The following is a 24000-nucleotide window of genomic DNA, read 5'->3' as shown; positions in this document are numbered from 1 at the left end:
TGATGTAAGGGAGATGGTAAGGCAGTTCTTTAACAACTGCAACAGTCCTTCTGGAATGAACCACACACTGCTATATCTCATCCCAAAGAAAGACAATGCGGTCAAAGTGGAAGATTTCAAAATGATCAGTCTATGCAATGTCTCTTACAAAATCATTGCAAAATGCTTAGCTAACAGGCTCAGACAACACTTGCCAAAATTTATCTCACCTTTCCAAGCAACCTTGATTCCGAGATGTCAAATATCTGATAATATCGCTATTGCCCATGAAATATTCCATTAAAAAAAAAAAAGAGCCAAAGGAAAATTGGGACATGTGGCAATTAAACTGGATATGTCAAAAGCATATGATAGAGTGGAATGGGGTATAATAAGGGCTCTGTTTGAATTCCTGGGTTTTGGGGAGCATTGGAATGACTTAATCTCTTACCTCCTCTCAACTGTTACTTACTCTATAAAATTGAAAGGATCCTCTTTTGCCTACTTTGAACCTTCGAGAGGAATCATACAAGGATGTCCGCTCAGTCCATACCTGTTCATTACAACTATGGAAATTCTTTCCTATTTACTCTCCACTTATGGAGATCTAAACCTTTTTCAAGGAATCAAGGTTTATAGACATTCCCCTGAAGTCTCACACCTCCTGTTTGCAGATGATACTTTTATATTTTTTCGAACCACATCTGAGGTTCTATTATCAATCAAAACTGTTTTAGAGCTCTTTTATGACCTTACTGGACAATAAATCAATTTTGAGAAGAGTGGTATTTTCTTCAGCCGAAATGTGCCGAGCTACGAAAGAATTAGGCTTTGTACCATCATTGGTATAAGAGAAGGAGCAAGGAATTCCACCAACCTAGGCATTGATTTGCTTCATCCCAGATCTAAGATAGCTAGCTTACAAGCATCATTAACCGTGTTAACAACCGATTGTCTGTCTGGAAATCCAAATTACTCTCATATGCGGGTCGAAAAATCCTTATCCAATCCACTTTATACTCAATCTCATCCTATAGTATGTCATGCTTCAGATTCCTTTGAAAGCTTGTAAGAACATTGACTCCATCTGCTCTTGATTTTGGAATGGTAGAAATCTTGAGAAAAACAGAGGAATGCACCTTATTGCATAGAACAAAATATGCCAACCAACGAACCAAGGTGGCCTTGGGCTAAGATATGCTACTACCTAACATAAAGCCCTCTTGCTAAAACTAGTGTGGCGCTTTATCAATAACAATGAGGGAATTTGGGCCAAAGTACTGAGAGCAAAATACTGCCACAACATATCCACTTTTGACCCAAGGGTCCTTAAATGACACAGATCATGGTTATGGAATAGTATAGCCTCGACGTTACCTACCCTTAAAAAGTGCATCGGTTCTAAAACCGAATATGGAACTAACACTTTCTTCTGGTATGATCCATGGGCATGCCAGGAAATCTCAGGTCTAGATTTATCATAGGCAAACTTACAACCCATAATTGATACTACGAAGGTCAATATTTTTATTGACAATCATTCCTGGAAAGTGGAGGTCCTGAGAACTCTAATTCCCGACATTTGATTTCTACGATAACCCAAATTCAGCCTTCGTCTCAAAATGATCAATGGGTATGTTCGTTAACAATAGATGGATCATTCTCCACAAAAGTAGGTGTTGTTTTCATACAAAAAAACCAAGGCCAACAGGTAAGAATAGAGGTATTTCAAGCAGGTGGTGGAAGTTTCTATGGAAGCTACAAACACACCCTAAATTCAAAATGTTTTTGTGGTGGACTTTACAAAATGGAATCCTAGTAAGAGAAATAGTGGGAAAATCGCTACCCATTGATACTTTTTGTGTTTTTTGCAATAAGAGTATTGAATCCTCTCTTCATTTATTCATTAATTGTGAATTTTCAAGGCACCTTTGGACAGCAGGACATCTTGGATTACAGCTACAGAACATCAATTCAACCTCATTGGTGGAGATGGTAAAACACCTATTTCATCAAAAAATATTTCAATATTAGATCTTAAATGGGTTTTCAATGTTTTTGCTATAACAATTTATTTCATTTGGCAACACCGGAATGACATCATTGCATCCAAGTTAGCCCAAACCCAATGAATGTTATGCGGATTATTGATTTAAATATATTGTCAAGACGTACTAATGAATCATTTGCTATGGATTATCCGGCATGATTGAACAGAAACCTTCATATCCCTTTTTGAACTATCCAGTTTTGGTTTGTGCTAGAGCAACTAAAAGTTTAACTTTAGCTTTAGGATTGGCATTTGGAATTATATTACAAGGTCAACTTAGGATCATCAGCTCAGATACTACTACAACTACTCAAGGAGAAGCAGTGGAAGCAGAAGAATTCTGGCAGGTTTGAGGATAGCTACCACCAAAGGATGGGAGATCTATGAAGTATGGCACACAAACACGAAGTTAACTAAACTTCTTCCATTCCCTTGCAATGAAGCTTGGCCTCTCCTACATTTTGCAAAATTTCATTACTTTCACAAACAATCTCCTTCTATTTTAAAACTATTGAAGACTACCCAATTATGAATCTCATATATTATATGGCATGTAATCATAATAGACACCATGACTATGTAGTTTCTCTTTAACTTAATACACTTCTTTATGCTTATCAAAAAAAAAAATCTACCTTTTAGAAATTCCATTTAGGATCTGACAAGCCAATAGAACAGCTTCCCCCACTTGTTTAGTGGTAAACTTGAACTTTTAATGTAGAGTTGATCATTTCTTTCAAGGTTATATTAATTCTTTCTGTAATTTGGGTTGATAATTGTGAGAATAGTAAACTTTCATCCTATCCTCTCCAATGAAATCATATCTTCCTCTTTGGAGAGAGAGAGAAAAAAAAAAAGAGTTGCTACCTAGAATAGAGACTAAGGCTCCCAAATAAAAATATGACTCCATTCGAAATGCTTCGATCATGACATCTTTAAGAAAAATTGCAAACCAAGGAAGATATTAGGGATCTCAATTCACCAATTAGACTAGTCCTATATCTCTAGCTCCCGAAATCGGTTCCTCATATTTTTCTATGATTTGACCTTCAAATCTAAAGCCATGGCTTGATTGTTGTTAGACGATAGACACACAATTACTAAAGGATAATCAAAGCATAAAAGGGATATTTCTTTCAAGATTGTTGTGGTGGTTGATCTAGGGCTTGTTTGATAACGTTTGAAGAAACGCGTTTTTGCTGTTTCTGTGTCAAGAAACAACAGAAACGGAACAAAAAACGTTTGATAAACTCGTTCCATTTCTCTTGTTTTCATAAATAGAAATCAAAATTTATGGTGATTTCTATTCCTAGAAACGGACATGACGAAACAATAGGGCCCATTTAATAACGTTTCAAGAAACATGTTTCTGCCGCTTCTATGTCAAGAAACGACAGAAACAGAACAAAAAGGATTTGATAAACCTATTCTGTTTCTGCTTATTTCAGAAACATAAATAAGAATTTATATTGATTTATGGTTCAAGAAATAAAAACGACGGAACAAGTTCTGGAAACAGACTTGTGGAACCAACAGGGGCCCCATGGTCTGATCACTCGTCATCCGAGTAAATCCTGCCGGAATTTTCACTAGCAACAGTTGTAGGGTTAATGGCACCAGCTGACGCCATTGCTGCAGCTGCGATAGTACTAGTCGGAACAGGTGGAGGAGAAGACAGTGAAACAAAGCCCTCCTCTTGCTTTTGTGGAGCAGCGACGCTCAGGTGCTAGAAATGTTCCTCTAGCCCAACTTTCTGATCATGCAATCGACCACCATCCTCAACATGAACCCGAATCAAAGGAAAATTAGACATAGAAGGCGAAGAAGATGTTGAACCAAAAGAGGAATTGGTTTCCATCTTTAGAGAATCCGACAACGATTGAACATCTTGCCCAGATTTATTAACCTACTTTATATTGCCACCCATAGAATCAAGTTGAGGTTCCCCATCAGCAGAAGGGTGGATATGGATGGCATCGTTCAGACCCAGCAAGCCATTATGGGAAGCAGCATCAGCAGAGATCCCTCTGCGTAGGATTCCAGCACCGCTGAGGGCATCCAAGAACTAGTTTTCTGACTTGGAATTGCTGAGGAGACAGCCGACCGACGCAGCTATTTCGGGCTTGGTAGGAAAGAGGAAGACGTGGAGGCGAGAGGGCTTCAAGGAGGAAGTGGTGGTGCGATCGTACTCTTCGATCATGTTCTCGAGATCTTTGTCGGTGGTGATGGAGATGAGGGAGTCGAGGTCTTTGTTGGGGAGTTCGTACTTGAGGGTGAAAGAGCGTCCATGGAGGAGGCTACGAGAGAGCCAGACAGAGAGGTCTGCAAGGCTGGAGTGGCGGTCCACCGCCACGATATGAGTCTCACCGCCTAGGTAGCAAAAAGACCTATCGTGAGGGCGGGGAATGATGTTTTCAAAAACAAGGTTTATCAAACACCTACAAAACCATTTATGTTCTTAGAGACGGAAATTTATGTTTCTGCCGTTTCTCGACACAGAAACGGAAAAAACGTTATCAAACGGTGCCCTAATGTGACCGAAGCTACTACAAAAGGGAAACTTCGTACCTTTCTAAAAAATTCGAAAGCGTGGTAGGAGCGATAACATCGGAGAAGTTCAGAGGCAAGAAATCAACCAAGGAAAGAGGAGATATCCGCAATGCATGATGGTAGCTCCTCTATTTGATAGAACTGAGAAAAATCAATTGTTATTATAAATTTAAAAAAATTTACTAACTCAATCCAATGAATGCCATCACAGGTGTGCTTGCTTATAACCTTCTCTCAATGGTGGCGTTTTCTCTAGAAAATGAATATTCTCCCCAAATTTAAGTTGTTCTTTTGGAGAGTGCTCTACAAGGACTTCCGACCAAAGCATTCCTGAATAATTGGATGGATATAGATCCAACTTGTGATCTATGTCTACGTGGACAGGAGGACATCCTACATGTGCTTTTTACATGCGAGTTTTCAAGAAGAGTGTGGGCTGCTGGTTCGCTTGGACTAAGAATCGAATGTTTGAATTTTAATTCTGTTCCTTCCCTTCTTATGTACTTTTTTCAATCCTTTAAACAAAATTCTAGTGATCAGAATTTCTTCTTTAAGACTTTTATCCTTAGCTACTATTTTATTTGGAAACAAAGGAATTCTGTCGCCTTCGGATCCTCAAAACCAAACCCAAGAAGTATACTGAAACAAGTGCAATACTGGTCCAATGCTTGTTGCTTAGTTAACCCCCCCCCCCAACCCATAACAAAGAACCCCCACAGACCGACCAACAACCTCCCCCCATGGATATGCTAAACCCAGAAAGAGCCACTTTAGTTTTCACTGCGGTGACAATTAACAATCTGTCGGGGTGGGATAGTGCAATCTTTTCTAACAACCAATGCTTATTTTTCTATGCTAATTATTTGCTGACAAGAGAGGCTTTTGAAGCAGCCGCGGAGGGGATCTTAGTCGGGTTGGCAGCAACACAACAGGCAGGATGGGTTATCCACGAGCTCTGGTGTGATGTTCCCTTTTTCGATGTTCTAATGGACCCCAACAATTTTTTGATGTGGCCATCGGCCACCATAACCTGTAGGATGGAATTGGAGGAACTCTTATTCACTCCTATTTCTGTAATTAAACACCCTTTTGACTATCCTTTCCAGATTCTTAGAAATGATACTCGAAATACTATCCTGTGTAAATCCCCCATTCGTCGTTGGGACAACATCACTTGACTGATGTACATTTTGCTATTTGTACAGTTTGTTTCTTTATCAAATCAAATAAAAAAAAAAAATGCTGTTGTTATTGTGTCGTGTTTTTATTATATTTGTTGCAGCTATTGTTGCATCTATTATTATATTTGTTGCAGCTATTGTTGCATCTATAGTTCTGCTAGAGGTTGCTTCACAACCATGTTGATTTGAAGTCGTGGGACAAAAAGTGCGATATCGAATTGCCCATTGTTAATTGCGAATTTGGTACCGATCCGCCACACAATTTAAAAAATCGGCCGAGATTAAAAAGATGAATTGCATTGCATCCAACATTACACTCGCTCTTAAATAGAAGATTGTTAAATTAAAAAAAATTATCTTTTTTGTGATTGCATTGATTTGCTGGGGACTGGAAGGATTCGAACCTCCGAATAAAGGGACCAGAACCCAATGCCTTACCTATTACCCATGCTTTGGTATGGTAGGAATTAGCAGAGCCAAAGATTGAATCTAAGAAGGTCAAGATGGGACTGGAAGTAGTGGGGGCAATGGAGAGGACAGATGTAGCGGCAAACAAATTGAAATATTGGGATCTTTACTCTCCCTATCCAACAGTCAATAAGGTGCTTGCGTGGAAAAGTTTTGAAGATTTCATTCTAACCTGGCAGCTTGTAGAACCCTTTTCTTACCAAAACTTATATCATGGGAGTGAATATTGAGCCACAAAAACAACACAACACAGTTATAGAGTGACGCAGCTAACATACCCATCAAGTTACAAACAATACCATCACCTAGGCGTGCCAAAATTGGATTGAACCGGGTAAATTGACCCAAATCAAACCGAACTTAGGCCTTATTTGGCCGGCTTCAGATTGGGGTATGTCGACCCCAAAACAAACAAAACGCACCTGAAACCAGACCCAAAACCAAACTGAACCAAAGCTGAACTTTCCTTTCTGGTTTGATTTTGGATTGAACATTCTATACCGAAACCAACTCAACTCGAACCAACCAATTAACACCCCTATATCGCCATAGCATACAACGCCAGGTGAAGGAATTGTTTCCCAACTGTCAATGGAGGTAACCAGCTCCAGAAAACCAAAACCCCAGATCCAAACAAAAATCTCTTTCCTATTAGCAAGAATAAAAATCCATCACATCAAAACTTAACAAATGCTCAAAATCGGACCGGCCAGACCAGGGCTCTAGGAATCGGTATTGGATCCATCAATCCATATATTGATACCTGGCCGATATCAGATCAGTGTTACCATGGTTTCGGGGATAAAAACGGTACAAAAATAATCAGATTGTTGAAGGAAAAATCATCATGCTGTTTCCTGTTTGCTGTTTGCTGTATCGGTATCAGTATCAGTTCTGGAACTGGCCAATAACCAATCACGTGCAAGACAAACAACAAAGGGGCGAGCCTGGAGAGCTCCATTTGCAAGTCTGATGCTCTAATATATCTAAGTGGGTAAGCCTGTGGCCAGCGGTTTAAGTATTATAGCATGATGGTCACAACTTCAAAACTTGGAAACAGTCTCTCCTGCAAAACAGAGGGTAAGGTTGTGTACACTTACCCCTCCGACCTTATAGTAGCTGAAGTCTCCTGCACTGGGTTGCTCTTTATGCTCTAATAAATCTGACATTTCAAGAACCTGATTTAAGTACTCCTAACTAGTATCTAAGACACGGGCAATATGGGGCTTCATGGTGCACCCAGGAAAACATGGAAAACGTCTGAACTTCTATACAGAACTACAAAAACGCAATCGACAGTTACCATACTCTCACATCATCGTCATCATCATGATCATTTGGCTCCCTCTAAAGAGTGACCATATTAGAATTAGCCACCGCCAGATCCATACTTCTTCCCTAACACAACCATCTGCAACTTGTCATAACCAGCTAGCACACCAGCACCAGCAACAGCACGCAGGATGTTTGCACCTGCACCCTTGAAAAGCGACTTTGGACCTTCGTTCTTAATGATCTGTTGGAATGCATCCAATGAACCCTTGTACTTGACAACTTCTCCTGATGTCATCATCATCCTTCTTCTCACAGTATCAATTGGGTATGATACCAAACCAGCACATATCGTGATTCCCCATCCCAGAAGAAAACTTGCTAGGAAATTATCCTGCAACAATCAAATGAAAAACAAAAAATAAAAAAAAAAATTACTGAATTCTGATCTCCAAAACTGGTTTTATGGGGCACTTCCTATTCATTGTCCTTTTTAATTTTCTTCTATTGGAAGGGAAAGGACCACTGACCTGTAACTTGCCAACCAGCACCACTGGTTTCAGAGAATCATACATTCCAAAGTAGAGACCACGGTATACAATAATCCCAACACATGAGATGTTAAATCCACGATAAAGACCAACAATGCCATCAGATTTGAGGGTTTTCTTGTAGACATCAATCAAACCATTGAACTGCCTTTCACCACCCTTCTTGGCAGCCTTAGCATCATTTGCAAGGCGGGTTCGGGCATAATCAAGGGGATAGACAAAGACCAGAGATGTAGCACCAGCAGCACCTCCTGATGCCAAGTTCCCAGCAAACCATTTCCAGTAGCCATCTCTTTCCTTCTTAAAGTTGAACAGCCTCTTGAAGTAATCCTTAAAAGCAAAATTCAGAGCCTGGTGCAGATAATAAGCCCAAGCATTACAGTCAAAACAAAATGATGGCACAAAAATGCAGGACCATGATTCAGATGAGTTAAATAAGAACACTATATGTACGTACAAGAGAAACTGAATATGTATAGAGTCAACCATTGACTTCAAGACTTAAAGAACTGACCTGTGTAGGGAAGTATCTGATAACGTTGGCTGTGTTGCCTCTCCAGAGAGAGAGGAAGCCCTCATCCCTGATTGTTCTGGCAAAGCAGTCAATAATTCCCTTATAAGGCTCAGACAGACGGCCAGACTTGATCATTTCATCCTGGTTCTGGATCAAAAGCTTTACTCTCTCAATTGGAGCAGCTGCTGTCTTGGAGACTGCAGCAGAAACGCCTCCCATAAGGAAATCAACCACAAAGGCTCTAAATCCTTTATCTTTCTCTGATGGTGCTAGGACAAAGACAGGTGATAAAGGTAATACAACTGACATGGCATTTGTTTGGCATGATAGGAGCAAGTTACTCTGGAGGCCCCCATTAACATAAGCACCAGATATATTAACGATGCCAGAGTCCCTAGTGTGCATGCTAGGAGCAAGCCTGGAGAAGAGGTAAGACTGCCCATGTATTTTTTCAAATATAGACGGATTCTGTGATTCAATTTCCATTTTATAACTGAAGGCAGTGACCTGCACGGAACCAACTGATTAAACACAAGGGAGCTTTTAATAAAATGCCCTCCACCGCCCAAACTTAATTTCTTTACAAAAGGGGAACTCACATTTGGAAAAAGAAAATGAAAAACTAAAAATAACAAGCAACTCTATTTCCAAATGAATATAATCACCACCCAATTACCAAATGAAAATACTATTTTCCATAATCAATACTTTGTCACAGTAACAAAGGGAAAGTAAGATTAGGGAAACGGTTCTTGTGGGGGAGTGTGGCCCCTGCGCCTAGGCACATGGGGGGGGAAATGGACTGCCCACCCCCCATGAAATTTGAAATGACGCTCCTATTGATGCTTCCTTGTGCACTCCCATTGGCCCCCATGCAGATGTAGGAACCACACTCCCAGACAGAGAACACTTCCCCATGAGGTTAATACAATTTTTTTTTTTTTTTTTTTATATATAAAACTCTACGTTGTAGGTATTGATGAAAGCAGTTGCTACTATTCCTTGATATTATTGTGCATTTATTGTTGCAATTTATCGATGGCCATGTTTTGTTGGGTTATTTATTTCGTAAGTTGTTGGCCTTGAATGATGGTAAACACATCCTTGAATGAAAGTAGAGGTGACCTTCAATGATAGTAGAGGCAGAGATCTTCTTCTGGAATCACTTATTTTCTGGGTATTTAAAGTCTATTGTTTTCAGTTCCTATGATCCTTTTGTAGGTTAGGACATCACTAATCTAGCCCTACATTACATTCTCTCTCCTTCCCCATCCCCACGGTTACTTTCTCTCATAGTTTCTCTCCTTATTTACTCTTCTAATTTCTCTCTTTTACGGGCTGGATAGGATGCCTGAAATATGATACAATTGTACTTATCATGTATTGAAACCCTATAAAGTGGTAGATGAAGCACTGAAAATTTATTTGGAAAGAAAGTGATGTCCTAGGAACCTAAAGTGATTAGGTTGAGAAATCCAAAGTAAACCAGAATTGCAGTAGGTTAAGAAACCATATTTCAGGAGATTTATAGTAACAGAAAATCCAAGGTTCTGATCTAGTTCAAAATCTGGTCAAATGCCAGAATTATAGAGGGGAATAACTCCCCAAAATCGGATTCTGATCTGAAGATAGGGTACTAGATTAGGGTTTCCAGAACTGTAACTTGACATCATAATTTCAAGAACAACAGAATATCAGAATTGCAAATAGACCACAGAAATAACAACAGAATATCAGCCAGGTTCTGAAACCGAAATTAGAAACCAGATTTGATGATTCCAGGAATTTTATTAACAATAGGAAACTAAGGAATTAAGTCTAACTGAACCTGCATTTCAAGATTGATTTAATTTCAAGTCCCCTATGGGTTATATGGGGTCCAGGGCTTAGTATTTATTTATTTATTTTTAATTGAAATGTGCCAAGTCTATAAGCCCAAGTATGAGGGATTTAAGGTCTACATAAAATTAGGTTTTTCTTTCTATTTTCTTAGAGTTTCTAAATTTGGATTAGCAGCTATGAGATCCAGCTTGCTTTGTTTCTATTTCTAGACTTTCTATTTTAGTTTCTATTTTAAAGAGTCCAAGTAGTAACAGGACATTTGGAGAAGTTTCCTTTTTTTCTTTCTGTTGTTTCTCAAAGTTATAAATAAGAGAAGGGGGTCTACGCTCTCCCCACGATTTGAAATACATTCTAGCCTTTTGCATGTTCTATGAGATCCAGTTCTATTTTCTGCTATGAAATGCAGTGGTGGTGGTGAGATTCCAGGTTTGGAGTTAGGTGTGAATCCTGCTCAGCAGCTCAATTGGGAGGCTTGAACATACGCTTTCTTCTTCTTACTTCTATTTTCTCTTTCGAAATACCTTAGGTCAGTAATGTCAGTTCTCTGGACATTCGTAACTTGCGGCTAGTAAGTTTTGCACTTTCCTCATTTTGTTTTGTTGTGCACAATTAAATATTATGCTAGTTGGTGTTCTGTTGGTTAATCTACAGTTCCTGTCCTATCTTCCATGCCTTGGTTAAGCACTGTTTCAATGCTTTTTCAGGCCAGACATCTGCCAATGATTTCTCAGACCCCAGTTGCTGTTTTGGATCTGAAACTCCAATTACCCTCAACTGATTTTCTACATAGATCTCTGATCAAGGTTGCTGAACAACTACTGCTTCTATTTTCCATCAGTTTCTACATCTTGTTTGTAATTCTGATTTCAGTCAGTTATTATTTCTGAATTTACTTTATATTTCTGTCTTGTTATTATTCCTGAACTGGATTGCATTTTGGAAAGTTTCTAAAATCAGATTTCCATTCTGAGTTGCTATTTTCTGATTTTTCTAAATCAAATTTTCTATTTTTAGAAGTTACTAAATTCTGGTTTCTGTCTTTGGGTTCCTACTCATTGGAATCATGAGTTTCCTTTGGTTTTCTAATCCCTACTTCCTTAGGTGACCTAGATTCCCATCAGCATAACAATAGGAAACAACCTCCTCAAAATAGGAAAAAAAAAAAAAAAAACTAGGGCAAACAAATATCCTGACTTGGACAGGACTCTTACTAAAACACCATTAACAGGAATGGAATTAATATGGAATATTCCAGCCTTTACAAGAAATTAAAAAAACCATAAAATAATAAAGTCTATTCCTAGAATAAGTCCCCAACCATCTGGTTTTGAGTGAACCAGAAACTGGTTCAGTTGAACCACAGGGTTTAAAGTGGAACTGCAAGCCCTTTCTTGGACTTGGTCTGATTCCTACGGTGGTACTTGTGGTGGTACCTTTGATCTGCATCAGAAAGGTATAATAAAACTGAAAGACCATGTGGCTCTCCTGCCAGGAATTAAACTCCGATGCTTATTGCACAACTCAGTAATCCTCCCTCTTAAAAAAAGGAGCCATAAATTCACAGATTCATCAGAAACTCAGTAATAATCTACTCTTCCCCAGTACTACCCATATTAAGTTTGCATGTCCATATGGTTTACAAATTCAATGTCAAAGAATGAATAATGCGACGGATGCCCAGCTCAAGCAAAATGATCCCTTAAATTATCGAAAGAAAGGCAATAAGTTCAGAGGCTGCATTTCAGTATAAGGATAAAAGTCGACAGTAAATTTCTACGGTCATTTTAGGTCTGCCCCTAGCTCTTTTAGTTTCTTCAATCTGAATCAAATCACTTGTTCATACTGAGCATCCGAAGGCCTCCGTTGAACGTTGAACACGGCCATGCCACCTCAAACGAATTTCTCGTAGCTTATCATGTATAGGAGCTGCTCCCAAATCTGCTCAAAGAAAATGATCCCTTACACTATCAAAAGAAAGGCAACAACATGAGAGGCTGCATCACAGGATAAGGATCAAAGCCAACAGTAAATTCCTATAGTTCACATAAAGATTACTTCTACTTTATATGCCTAATAACACAAGTCCCAAAACAAACCATGCGCCCATAAAGAACTGCCACAGAAAGTGGAAGAAGGAACAGATTTACAACGAATAAGGGAAGACAAGAACAGGACATCACATACGGCTTCTTAGGAAAACAATTACTGCTTCTTTGGAATCATATCACATCCGTGATGCTTTCAATTAAACCTTTCTTTTCAAACATTGAACACTGCATAGGCTCCCAGGGCGAGTAGGAAAATCCAAACCATATCTAAAGATGCAGAGACTAGTGTATCAAGGACTGTCAAAATTTCGAAAAAATATCATTAATAATCAAGCACAAGGATAGTAAAAGAATGATAAGCAGAAAATCACAAACTATACAAGGATCAAAATGCATGTCGAAGCCAGAAACAAAGATTGAACAGTCATACTGTAATATACCAAGACCTAGCTCCGATAAAATGAAAATAAATCAGCACTACATAAGGTCATCCAGGCTCCAATCGAAGGAATACTTAATACTAAAAATTAAAAAAAAAAACTCAATATACAGAAGCAACATAATATAAAGAACTAAGCAGAGTAACGCACATCAATGGACACAGCGGCAGAGCGCAAGCGAGCAACACAGGGAAGGAGAAATTGAGAGAGAGAGAGAGAGAGAGAGAGAGAGAGAGAGACCCCTAACCTGTGAAGGTCGCTGAGAGAGAAACTTCTCGTTTGGAGTGTGGGAACGAACGAATGACACTTAAGACTGGCGAGCGTTTTCAAAAGGAAGAGAAGGAGGGCCGGGTGGCAATTTGGGCAGATAGTAAAATTCCTAAAATACCCCGACGCTGAGCCTCCGAAGTCTTTACCCATTCGTGATGGGCATGACCAAGCGATGACCTACCTGTTCGTTCTTCATTGTGTCTCTGTCATCTGTATTCGTATACCTATAAAGTACATTCTAGTCGATCAGTGCGCAATATTGCAGCCTCAGCTTACTAAGCAGGTACCAGATGTGTAAAAAGGTTCAAGGATCGACTTATGTCACATGTATTTTCTCCTTCTCTTATCATTCTCTCTCGTACATTCCATTGAACAGTTACATAGACTGTAATAATAATAATAAAAAAAAAGTATAAAATACATTCTACTCAAAAAATGCGTGTAAAGTACATTCCATTATATAAACCATAGTTTTAGGGCTTCTTTGATAATGTTTCTGTTATTTCTGTTTCAAGAAACGGCAAAAACATAATGACCCATTTGATAACATTTCAAGAAACGCATTTCTACCGTTTCTGGACACCGTTTCTGTGTCCAGAAAAGATAGAAAAGGAACAAAAAGCGTTTGATAAAACTGTTTCGTTTTACTTGTTTTCAAAAATAGAAATAGAAATTTCTACCTATTTATGGTTCAAGAAACGACCCAAGCGAAACAAGTAGAACTTGTTACTATCAATTTTTAGAAACATGATACACTTTTAATTCCATTTCTGTTTCTAGAAACGAAAATTTATGTTTCTGCCATTTCTTGAAACATAAACGGCAAAAACATTATCAAACGGGCTCTAAATGTTTGATAAGTCATGTTTTTGAAAGTTGATAGTAATCGGGGAAAGAATGACCACGAGTCGTTTCTAGAAACGGCGAAACAAGTTCTTGTTTCGCCTAGGTCATTTCTTGAACCATAAATAGGTAGAAATTTCAATTTCTATTTCTGAAAACAAGTGAAACGAAACAGTTTTATCAAACGCTTTTTGTTCCGTTTCTGCCGTTTTTGGACAGAAACGAGTTTCTTGAAACGTTATCAAACAAGCCATTAATCTGTTTCTTAAACAGAATGAGCTAGACCTAGGGCTCAGTCCTAACAGTTTTACCAGAAATCAAATAATGCAAATGCCAAACTAAGGGTGTCACTTTGTCGGTTTAGACCAATTTTGGTTTGGTTTCATCAGTTTCTTTGTGAGGATGAGTGAAACTAATATTTGAACCAATAAGGGTGTATTTTTTTTGATTTCGTTTGGTTCGTTTGGTTTTGATTTTTCTTATCGATTTGGTTTTGGTTTACCATATAAATAATTCCAAAGTATTTGAAAAAAAGTGTGTATTTTTATGAATTTCGGGTTGCTATCGGCTTCTTAATAGGTGTTATCAGTTTTGGTCCGATTTATTAAGTTTGGTTCGATGTTTTATCTGTTCCGATGTGGTCCAGTTTGATTTTGGTCTCATAAAACTTCAGCCCAAAACATGATCTAATAAGTTCATATTGGTTTCAGTTTTGGTTGGTTTGGATCGATAAACAAAATATGTGTAAAGTACATTCCACCATGTAACCATAGTTTTTCGAAATGCGAATGACCTGATGGTTGAATGGCCAAAACAATCAGTTTCTTAAATAGAATGAGCTAGACCTAGCGGCCTAATTCGGCTCAGTCTTGATAATTTTTCCCTCAAAGCCCAAGAGAGATCAAATAGTGCAAATGTCAAGCTAAGGGTATCATCTATCGATTTGGACCAGTTTTGGTTTGGTTTCATTGGTTTCATTGTGAGGATGAGTGAAACTAAGGCACTGTTTCACATTTCTGCTGTTTTTGTGTCTAAAAACAGCAGAAATGGCTTTTCACATTTCTGGAAGCAAAAACGGATTTTTTGGTATTTGATAAACCTGTTTCTCGAATTTTTTTTGTAGATATAATGCCACTAAAAACCTCAATAGTATCATCGGATGCCCAAAAGGGAGAGAGGGTTTGGTTGCCTCTTTTTAGGTTTAAATAGTTGAGAGATTTACTGGGCACAACAGCCTTTTTTTTCTCTCAAATTTGTTTCTAGAAACGACAAAATAAGTCTAGAAACGACAAAACAAGTCCAACTTGTTTCGTCAAAGTCGTTTCTAGAATTTTAAATAGGCATAAATTTTGATTTATGTTTCTAGAAAATGGTGAAATGGAACAACTTTATCAAACGTTTTTTAGGTTGTTTCTCTGTTTCTGGGAACAAGAAAACGCAGAAACAGTAAAAACAGAACGTTGTCAAACAGTGCCTAAAACTTGAACCAATAAGGGTGTATTGGTTTCGGTTTAGTTCGGTTCTTTTGGTTTCTATTTCTATTATCGATTTGGTTTTGGATTACCATATAAATATAATCCAAAGTATTTAAAAAAATGTGTATTTTTATGAATTTCAGGTTGCTATCGGCTTCTTAATAGGTGTTATTGATTTTGGTCTGACTTATTCAGTTCGGTTCGATGTTTTATCGGTTTTGATGCAGTTCATATCAGTTTTGATTTTGGTGGGTTTGAATCGGTTTTATCGATCTAGGCTAGGTTTTGACACCTCTATGTCAAACATCAAAGCTACAATCATGTAACATGATTCTGGTCCTCCTCCTATTCGATGTTGTTCGGGCTTGCAGCTAATGCATATTCCCTCTCATCTATGTTTTACTTGTTAATGAATTTTTAGCTTATATTTTTGCGGCCAATCTTGATGGCTATAAATAAAATCTCTTGGGAGTCCAATTTGGCTTTATTATCCCTTTAGGCTATGTTTGATTGCAAAAGAAATTTAATAGGAAGGAAAGTAGAAATTTCAAACTTAAAAAAGAAACTTTTATAATCCAATGAGATTGTATGAACTACTTAAATTTTTTATCATATTTGGTAATTATATATTTTACATATAGTTTTTAATCTATAATTTATAGCAGTTTTGAATGCAAAGTAAAGTAAAATTTAACAACCAAATATGGAATGATGTGCGTTAATGATATAAAATGGGATAATGATTACAAAAAAAAAATTCTTTTTTAAGTTCAAAAATTTCACTTTCATTCATTTTAATTTCCCTTGCTACCAAATGGAGGCATAGAGAGTCCTTAGAGAATTCTAGTAATCACCTATTTACTCTTCGTATATTAATAGCTCTTTGGAAAAAAAAAAAAAAAGGAAAAAGAAAAATGAAATACTAGGTCTTTTAGATGAGCTTGTTAATCAACGAATTGTGCCATTTGGTGATTAAAATGGAGCTAACTGGTCTAAAAAACAGGTACAATAACAACAACAATTAAAATCTTATCTAAACTAAATGGGGTCTGCTACATGGATCTGATATGTTAAAATAAAAATAAGAATAAAAGAAATAACAAAATGAAAGTAATAGGAGGTATGGGGAGGTAACAAGAGGTAAAAAGAGTAGTCAAAAGCAATAGTCAACAGTAGCATCACAGGAACATCTTTCTATTGGGAGTTTGCTACTTGGGTCCTTGTCTGCCATGTAACTCTGTCCGCAATTATACGAGAATCGAGCCCTATCATATGTATATCCTTTCTTACCACTTCATCAATAGTCATTTAGGCCTACCCCTTCCTCTTCTTGTTACTTCTAAAGAATATAGTAACTCTTCCTTTTTGGAGCATCCACAGGTCTTCATTGAACATGACCATACCACCTCAACTGGCTCTCACAAAAGGTTATCTTAGATCGATGCAACCCTCGAATTATTTATGATGTAATCGTTCCTTACTCTATCTCTTTTTATCTTGCCACACAACTCTTTCCACATTCTCATCTTCGTACACCTAATTTATTCAAATTACTCTTCTTGACTACTCAACACTCTGCACTATATGTCATGTCTGGTTGTTGTGAAGGCTGGGGCTTGGGAATTCTACATCTCGCATCCCTTCCCATTTTCTCCTTTGTTTGGTAACAAAAAAATGCATGATGATCCCATGATCTCTATTAAATAGGAGTCGCTACCTAGATTAGAGTCTAGGACTCATTGTATTGCTAATTGAAACTGAAAAAAAAAAAAAGTGATTCAATCTAAACTATCTAATTAACCACGGGTTATAGTTCGTGTCAGGTTGCGGTCCGAGGAAAGGGTTAGGCACCTTGGTCCACCTTGTAAAAACTAAACTTCAACCCTAAGTCTAATACACAAGTTATTGATTGGGCAAACTAAGTTTGGAGTAAAAACAAGCACTACTATCACACATATGCATTAGAAAAAAACATTGCCGAAAATGTGAAGGGGAGGATCAAATCCACATATTTATATCTAACTACTCTACACAGTTAGTATAAGAAAAGTAAAGCAAACATACATAAGACTAGAAGGCAAAGAAAAAACTAGCATTAACATTCATCTTATGAGCATGGCATAATTGGAATTAAATATAGAGCTGGGGTCATTGTATACAAACAAGGGAGACACTAAACAATTAACTGAATATACAAATAATGTACAAGTATTCTGAAAAACAGATGACAACAACAAGGAACTTGTCGATGGAAAATTGAAGTAAAATAGAAAAAATCCAAAAACTCAAGTTAGGTAGAAGATATCGAGATAAATATTTTTGAAAGAGAATTTTTTTTTTTTTTTTTATAAAAAACCTCAGAAAAATACATTTAACAAGCCTGCAATCTGAGATTCCATTGAAGGGAAATCTCAGGTTTTGCATTGATTAAAAATTAGAAAATTCTAGAAAACTACTAAATAAATTGAAAAGTTGTGAAAATTTTACAATAAATAGATTATTACAATCTGATTTACAACTTCGAAGAATGAATATTTTTAAAATTCCCTATGAAAATTAATGTAATTGGCTGAATTTCACTGTTGCCATACTGGGGCCAACACTGAGTTGTGATAAGTAAAAGTACAATAATTATGAATGTAAAACTCGAAATGAAGGTCTGAAAAAAGGAAATGAAAGAGGACTCACCCTTCTAAAACTTTTATGAAGGGTGTGGTTGGAAGGGCGTATGTTTAGATTTAAGCAGTGCTAGCTCAAACTAATGCATTGTACAATAATAGTTTCTCACTATTCGAGTGAGTGAATCTTCGTGACTATGACTGAAGGTGTAATTCCTCGACCCCATTAACCTTGCACAATATTGTCCTCTTTGGCCCATGGACCTTAATGCTTTAAAAAGCATTGTGCCATGTTAAGGAGGCTAGAGGTTATCAATTACTCCAGTAATCTCCCCTAGATGATGTGAGACTAAAGTTTGCACATCCTTACTGATTTCCCAAACACCCTGGTACTTGTCATTTTCTTTATGAAATTCACCGATCTCCTAGGTGGGTCTGGTACTTTCCGTATTCTTGGGTATCATAATCTTTTCCCTTTTCGACATAGTGTCCCCGCTATGGCCCCACACACTGGCGAGGTTTGCTCTTATACCATTTATAACGCCTCGACCCCATTAACCTTACACAATATTGTCCTCTTTGGACCATGGGCCTCAAGGCTTTAAAATGTGTTGTGCCATATTAAAGAGATTGGAGGTTATCAACTAGCCCAATAATCTCTCCCTAGGCAATATGAGAATAAAGTTTGCACATCCTCACTGATTTTTCAAACACCCTGGTACTTGCCATATTCTTAGTGGAAACATCTCATCGATCTCCTAGGCAGGTCTGATACTTGCTGTATTCTTGGGTGTCACAGAGGGTGTCAGATACATGTTTGTATAATTGTGTGGAATTGTATGAGATCTCAAAAATATGGGAGGAATCATATATTATAGTCAAGAGGCTCCTTGGCCACCAAGAAAGGTATAGGCATACTTCCAAATAAGGATGAAAATCTCCTTACTTGCTTAGAGTGGGAATTGGGTCTATTTATGAAAAGTGTGTATTCCTAGGGGGTGTGGGCAATTAACACATTTGCCACATGTGTTTCTAGAGTCATCTAGTTATCCTAAGGTCATAGTGTCTGTCTAAGTACGTCCCTTGGGTTCAAGGTACAAGATTTGATCGAGATTCGGTGGAAGATCCACATAGTTCCTACATAAATTGCAATACTCAACAAAAATTTCATTCTGGCAAACATAATTGGGAATTGGTCGATGTTGGCCTGTGTTTAAATAGCTTCGACCAGAGAGCATCCAACATTGACTCTGAGTCAGTACAACTCTGGCTTGAGTTGACTCAGGGGGTTTTTCACTTAATTTGGGATTGGTTTATGGTCTGTTGGGTGGTCTTGGTCAGTTCTAGGGATGTCAAAGTCATTAACCATTTCTTAAAATATTTTCATTCTATTTTTAACCATCCTATGGCAACATAGAAGCAAAATTACACTGCATAGGTCTGAGAGAAGAATTCGGCCGTAAATGCATGGTCCTTCGTGTCTTAGAGGCTTTCCAACTCATCATTGCATAACCCTTCCAAGGGCAACAAAATGTGGTATCTACAATCGTATAATTGTCCTGTACAATTTTTTATTGACTCTAATGAGTATACGTTTGTTACATAACACTCTCGACACATCTCTCCATTTCATCCATCCCATTTTAATTATGTGGTAAAAGTCCTCTATATCATGCTATTTATTAATGAATGAACCTAAGTATTTAAAAAATAGATATTCAGAGAAATAATTTTGAGCATCTTGAACTTTTTTTTTTCAATGAGAAATAAAATGTTTTCTACATTATCCCTTACATTAGCATATAATTTAGAATTATAAGTTTATAAGCAACCCTAACCACATAACATAGACAGCTAGTCCTAGATATGCATTTTAGTACACAGAAGTGTATGAAGAGGGAAAGGGAAGTCCCTAAAGACATTTACTGATAATATGGTCAAACAAGGAAAGTGGGACTTTGTGAGAGACACCAATGCGATGCAGAACGATAGAATATCTTGTATTAATAGAGTTACTTAAGATGTGTCTGGAGAAGCGAATGGTAGTTACTAAGCCCCTAAGGAAACTTGGCTATGGGATGACAAGGTCCAAGTAGTCATTAAGATCAATAAATGATGTTTTAAGACGAAGAAATATCAGGGAGCCAGAAAGGAAGCTAGGAAGATTGTAGGGATGACTAAGACGAAGAAATATAATGATCTCTATTAGCCCAAACACAAAAGAAGATGACAGAGTTATATATAAGATAGCTAAAATGAGAGACAGAAAGAATAGTCATTCGACTAGGTGAGGGGTATCAAAGGTGAGGATGGAAGAGTGTTGTTAAGGGATAAGGACATTGTAAAGAGATAAAATGCGATTATATCTATGACCTACTAAATAGAAATAGGTCAAGTAGAAATGACTTGGCCGACTACAGTATTCCACTAGATACCACGTGGCATAGATATGTATGAAAAGTTATTGTGTAGAAGTTAAAAAAACATTAAGAAATATAAAAGCAGAATAGACACCAGGCTTAGATGAAATTCCAAATGAAGTCTAGAAAACTGTAGGATTTTGTGAGGTATGTTGATTAATCAATATGTTTAACAAGATTATGAATACAAGGAAGATGCCAAATGAATGAAAGAAAAGCATTGTAGTCTCAATCTACAAAAATAAAGGTGATACTAAGGGTTGTAATAACTAAGAGTTGCAATAACAATAAAAGCATAAATCTAATGAGCCATATAAAACTTTAGGAGAAGGTTATTGAAGCCAGTTTGAGAAGAATGACTCGTATATCATGAATCAATTAGGCTTTGTGTCAGGTATATCCATAATAGAAACTATCAACTTATTGAGGAGGCTCATGGAAAGATATAGAGATAGCAAAAATGATCTCCATTTCGCATTTATTGACTTGGAAAAAGCCTATGATAGAGGTCCTATAGACTTAATCTGGTATGTTCTTGTGAAGAGAGGAGTGTCGAGTAAATATGTGGATGTAATTATAGCTATGTATGTAGTTGGGCTGACTAGTGTGAGATATGTGGGTGGTGAGGGTAAGGAATTCTCAATTAAGACTGGGTTACATCATGGATCAGCTTTAAGCCCTTATTTATTTGTCCTTATCATAGATGAGCTAACTGAGAGCATCTAAGATGAAGTCCGAGGTGTACGCTCTTTAATGATGATATCATTTTGGTGGATGAACAAAGGTAGGGGTTAATGCTAAGTTAGAGCTATGGAGACCAACCTTGGAAATAAGAGGCTTTAAGATTAGCAAAACAAAGACGAAGTTTGTGATGTGTAATTTATTTTAGTCACACTATGATAGATAAATGGTATGATAAAAATTAAAGAAAGAGAGATACCGCAAAGTGACTATTTTAGATATCTGGGATCAATTATAAGTAAAGAATTTGACATAGAGAATCATGTCTCACAGAGAATTAAAATATGATAGATGAAGTGGAGAGAAGCGACCGAAGCATTGTGTGACTGACGTATCTCTACAAAGCTTAAAGAAAATTTTATAAGACTATTGTACAACTAGTTATATAGGCTATTAAAAATGTCATATTGCGAAATTATGTGTAGCATAGATGAGGATGATAAGATGGTTGTGCAAAAAACTAGGAATGATAAAGTATGAAATCATTTGAGGTGGTATAGTTATGTTCAACAGAGGCCAAAGATGTCCCAATAAGGAGGTGTGATATGATTCTGATTAAAGGAGTTAAAAGAGATGGGGACAGACTTAAAATGACCATAGGAGAAGTCGTGAGGAATGACATGCATATTTATATCTTGTACGAAGTATGACTGTGTATAGAGACTATTGGAGAGCAAGGATCTATATAGTCAACCCCATTTAACTGAGAGTCTCCTATCTTTCTAGACTGTCATCTTTTATACCCAAAAAAAAAAACACCATATTTATAATGAACAAAAATTGTTCTGAAATCATACCTAGCCAAAACCAGTATTTGGTACAGTAATTTAGAACAATTTCAATATCAATACCGAATTGAAACATTTAATCACGCCAGAGAAGGGTGAGTGCTTGAGTATGGTAAAATAATGGAACATATTACAACTTAAAGAAGAGCTGATTTCTTTTAATGGAAAAAAATTGAAAATTGAAAATATTTCAAATGAATAATTTGTTTGCAAGCAATGCGGTTTTGTAGTGACGATTTTTTTTTTAACCTTCATTTTATTTCTCATTCCTTTTCAGTGGATCTTGTCTTGTAATTTCACACTCTTTCTCCCTTTCCTTCCCCAGTCCCCCCTTCCTGTTTAATCTCCCCTCCAGCTGCTCTTCTTCATTCCCTTACCTCGCTACCTCCACCTTCTGCCTCCCCCTCCTCCGAAATCTTCTCATCCCACCCCACCCTCTCCCCCTCACCTATGAGAAGAGTTGTGAAAAAAATTAGGCAATCTACAAACACTATAGAGAAGAGCTTTTAGAGCAGACTAAAGCAAAGCATAAAAAACTGATGTGGGATCAGCCCCCATAAGCTGATATGGGATCGTAATAGACCACCACACTTTCGAACCTAATGTCCAGGGTGGCCCTTTCCTAGCGGCTCTCACTCTGGCACCAGATCTCCCTTTTCGCGTGAGGGTTGGGCTGAGGATCGGCTACTTTGATACCACTGTTACGGTCTTGGAAGAACTTAACCCCATAAACCGGCTTACAAGGTGAGGAGACCCAAGACCATATCAACTTATATCAATTTTTATAGGAAACCGATGTGGGATCAACCCCTATAAGCTGATATGGGATCGTAACATAATATGCAATCGTGTAATGGTATCATCTATAACCATAATTGATGGTCATAATTTGCAACTGATGGCTTGTGCTACTAGAATTAATGGTAATAACTGTATTTGTTCAATTTTTTGTGACCGAAATTACAAATAGACACCACTAGTGTTCAATTTCCTAACCTTGTTCCTCTCATCCATCTCTCTAATTGTATCGATGGTTCTCATTTTTAATTACTTTCCAGTTTTCATTATTACGCAATCTTGCTGGTGGTGGTGCCACTACTGATCTGAATGGTGCTTCCACTGGTGTTCAGATGTAGCCTAAAAGAGGTTGTTGGATTTCTGGTAGTGTGTAGAAGCATCGGAACTAGAGTTGGAAGGACACAATGTTTTAAGGAGGGATAGAGAAGAAGATTGTAGATTTACATTTTTATTCCTTTTAAGTGTCTGACACATCAACTTTTATCGATATTAAAAATGTATGGTTACAATGTATGTTCCTAACCTTTTTGATTACAAATAGGTGCACCATTTCTAGAATAGTTTTAAACTTGTTTTGAAACCTTGTCACTTTTTAAATGAAAACAATTTTATCCATGGGTTGCCCAGATAGTTAGGACGAATTATAAATTATGTGGATAAAAGTATAGTCGTAGGTTAGATTTTCTATTTATAAATTTGCAACAAAAAGTGTACGTAAACTAGCCCGACACCTTGATTAACAAAGGAAAAAAAAAAAAAATGAAAAAAACTCCAAAAATCCTTTCTTCAAACACCTCAAATATGATTTATTTATATTTACCATTCTCATTCGGTGTTTAATCTACACTTGACCCACACTCCTGGCAAACTCCTATTGCGCTACATAGAAATTCAATCACTGTTTTACACCCCTTCCCTTTACTACTTGCAAGCAGACGAACCCCAACGTCAACATCTGTGTGGGACATGGAAATAAACACTTGTCACACAAGCCCCAAGTTACTTCCGTAAGTCGCGATATGAAGAGATATTATTAGCGGGACCCCTCTCATCCTTATCCGCCACATCGTCACCTATTTTTATAAAAAATTTCCCCTGTGGGGAGCACCATAGAGATATTTACGGATTATTGCTATTATAAGCACCGACTTC

At 37.4% G+C, this 24000-nt stretch overlaps 1 protein-coding gene across 7 annotated transcripts; it reads right to left on the bottom strand.

Moving 5' to 3' along the window:
- Nucleotides 1-7211: 7211 nt before the first annotated feature.
- Nucleotides 7212-13293, bottom strand: LOC122064495 (ADP,ATP carrier protein 3, mitochondrial-like). 7 transcript variants are annotated; one of them, XM_042628194.1, is made up of 5 exons: nt 13143-13255; nt 12241-12371; nt 8566-9072; nt 8031-8402; nt 7212-7894 (listed from the first exon to the last, which is right to left on the bottom strand). In XM_042628194.1, the coding sequence occupies exons 2-5, from the start codon at nt 12289-12291 to the stop codon at nt 7598-7600; spliced, it is 1227 nt and encodes a 408-aa protein (XP_042484128.1). In that variant the 5' UTR covers nt 12292-12371; nt 13143-13255; the 3' UTR covers nt 7212-7597. The 7 variants fall into 7 exon arrangements, with proteins under 7 accessions (XP_042484128.1, XP_042484131.1, XP_042484130.1 ...); XM_042628197.1 differs by lacking the exon at nt 12241-12371 and adding an exon at nt 12592-12752 and having other exon boundaries at nt 13143-13241; XM_042628196.1 differs by lacking the exon at nt 12241-12371 and having other exon boundaries at nt 13143-13293.
- Nucleotides 13294-24000: the final 10707 nt, after the last annotated feature.

Source organism: Macadamia integrifolia, unplaced genomic scaffold, assembly GCF_013358625.1.
Source record: "Macadamia integrifolia cultivar HAES 741 unplaced genomic scaffold, SCU_Mint_v3 scaffold1672, whole genome shotgun sequence".
Classification (NCBI taxonomy): Eukaryota; Viridiplantae; Streptophyta; class Magnoliopsida; order Proteales; family Proteaceae; genus Macadamia; species Macadamia integrifolia.
Note: the sequence above shows the minus strand (reverse complement) of the source record. Positions and strands in the feature narration are given on the sequence as shown.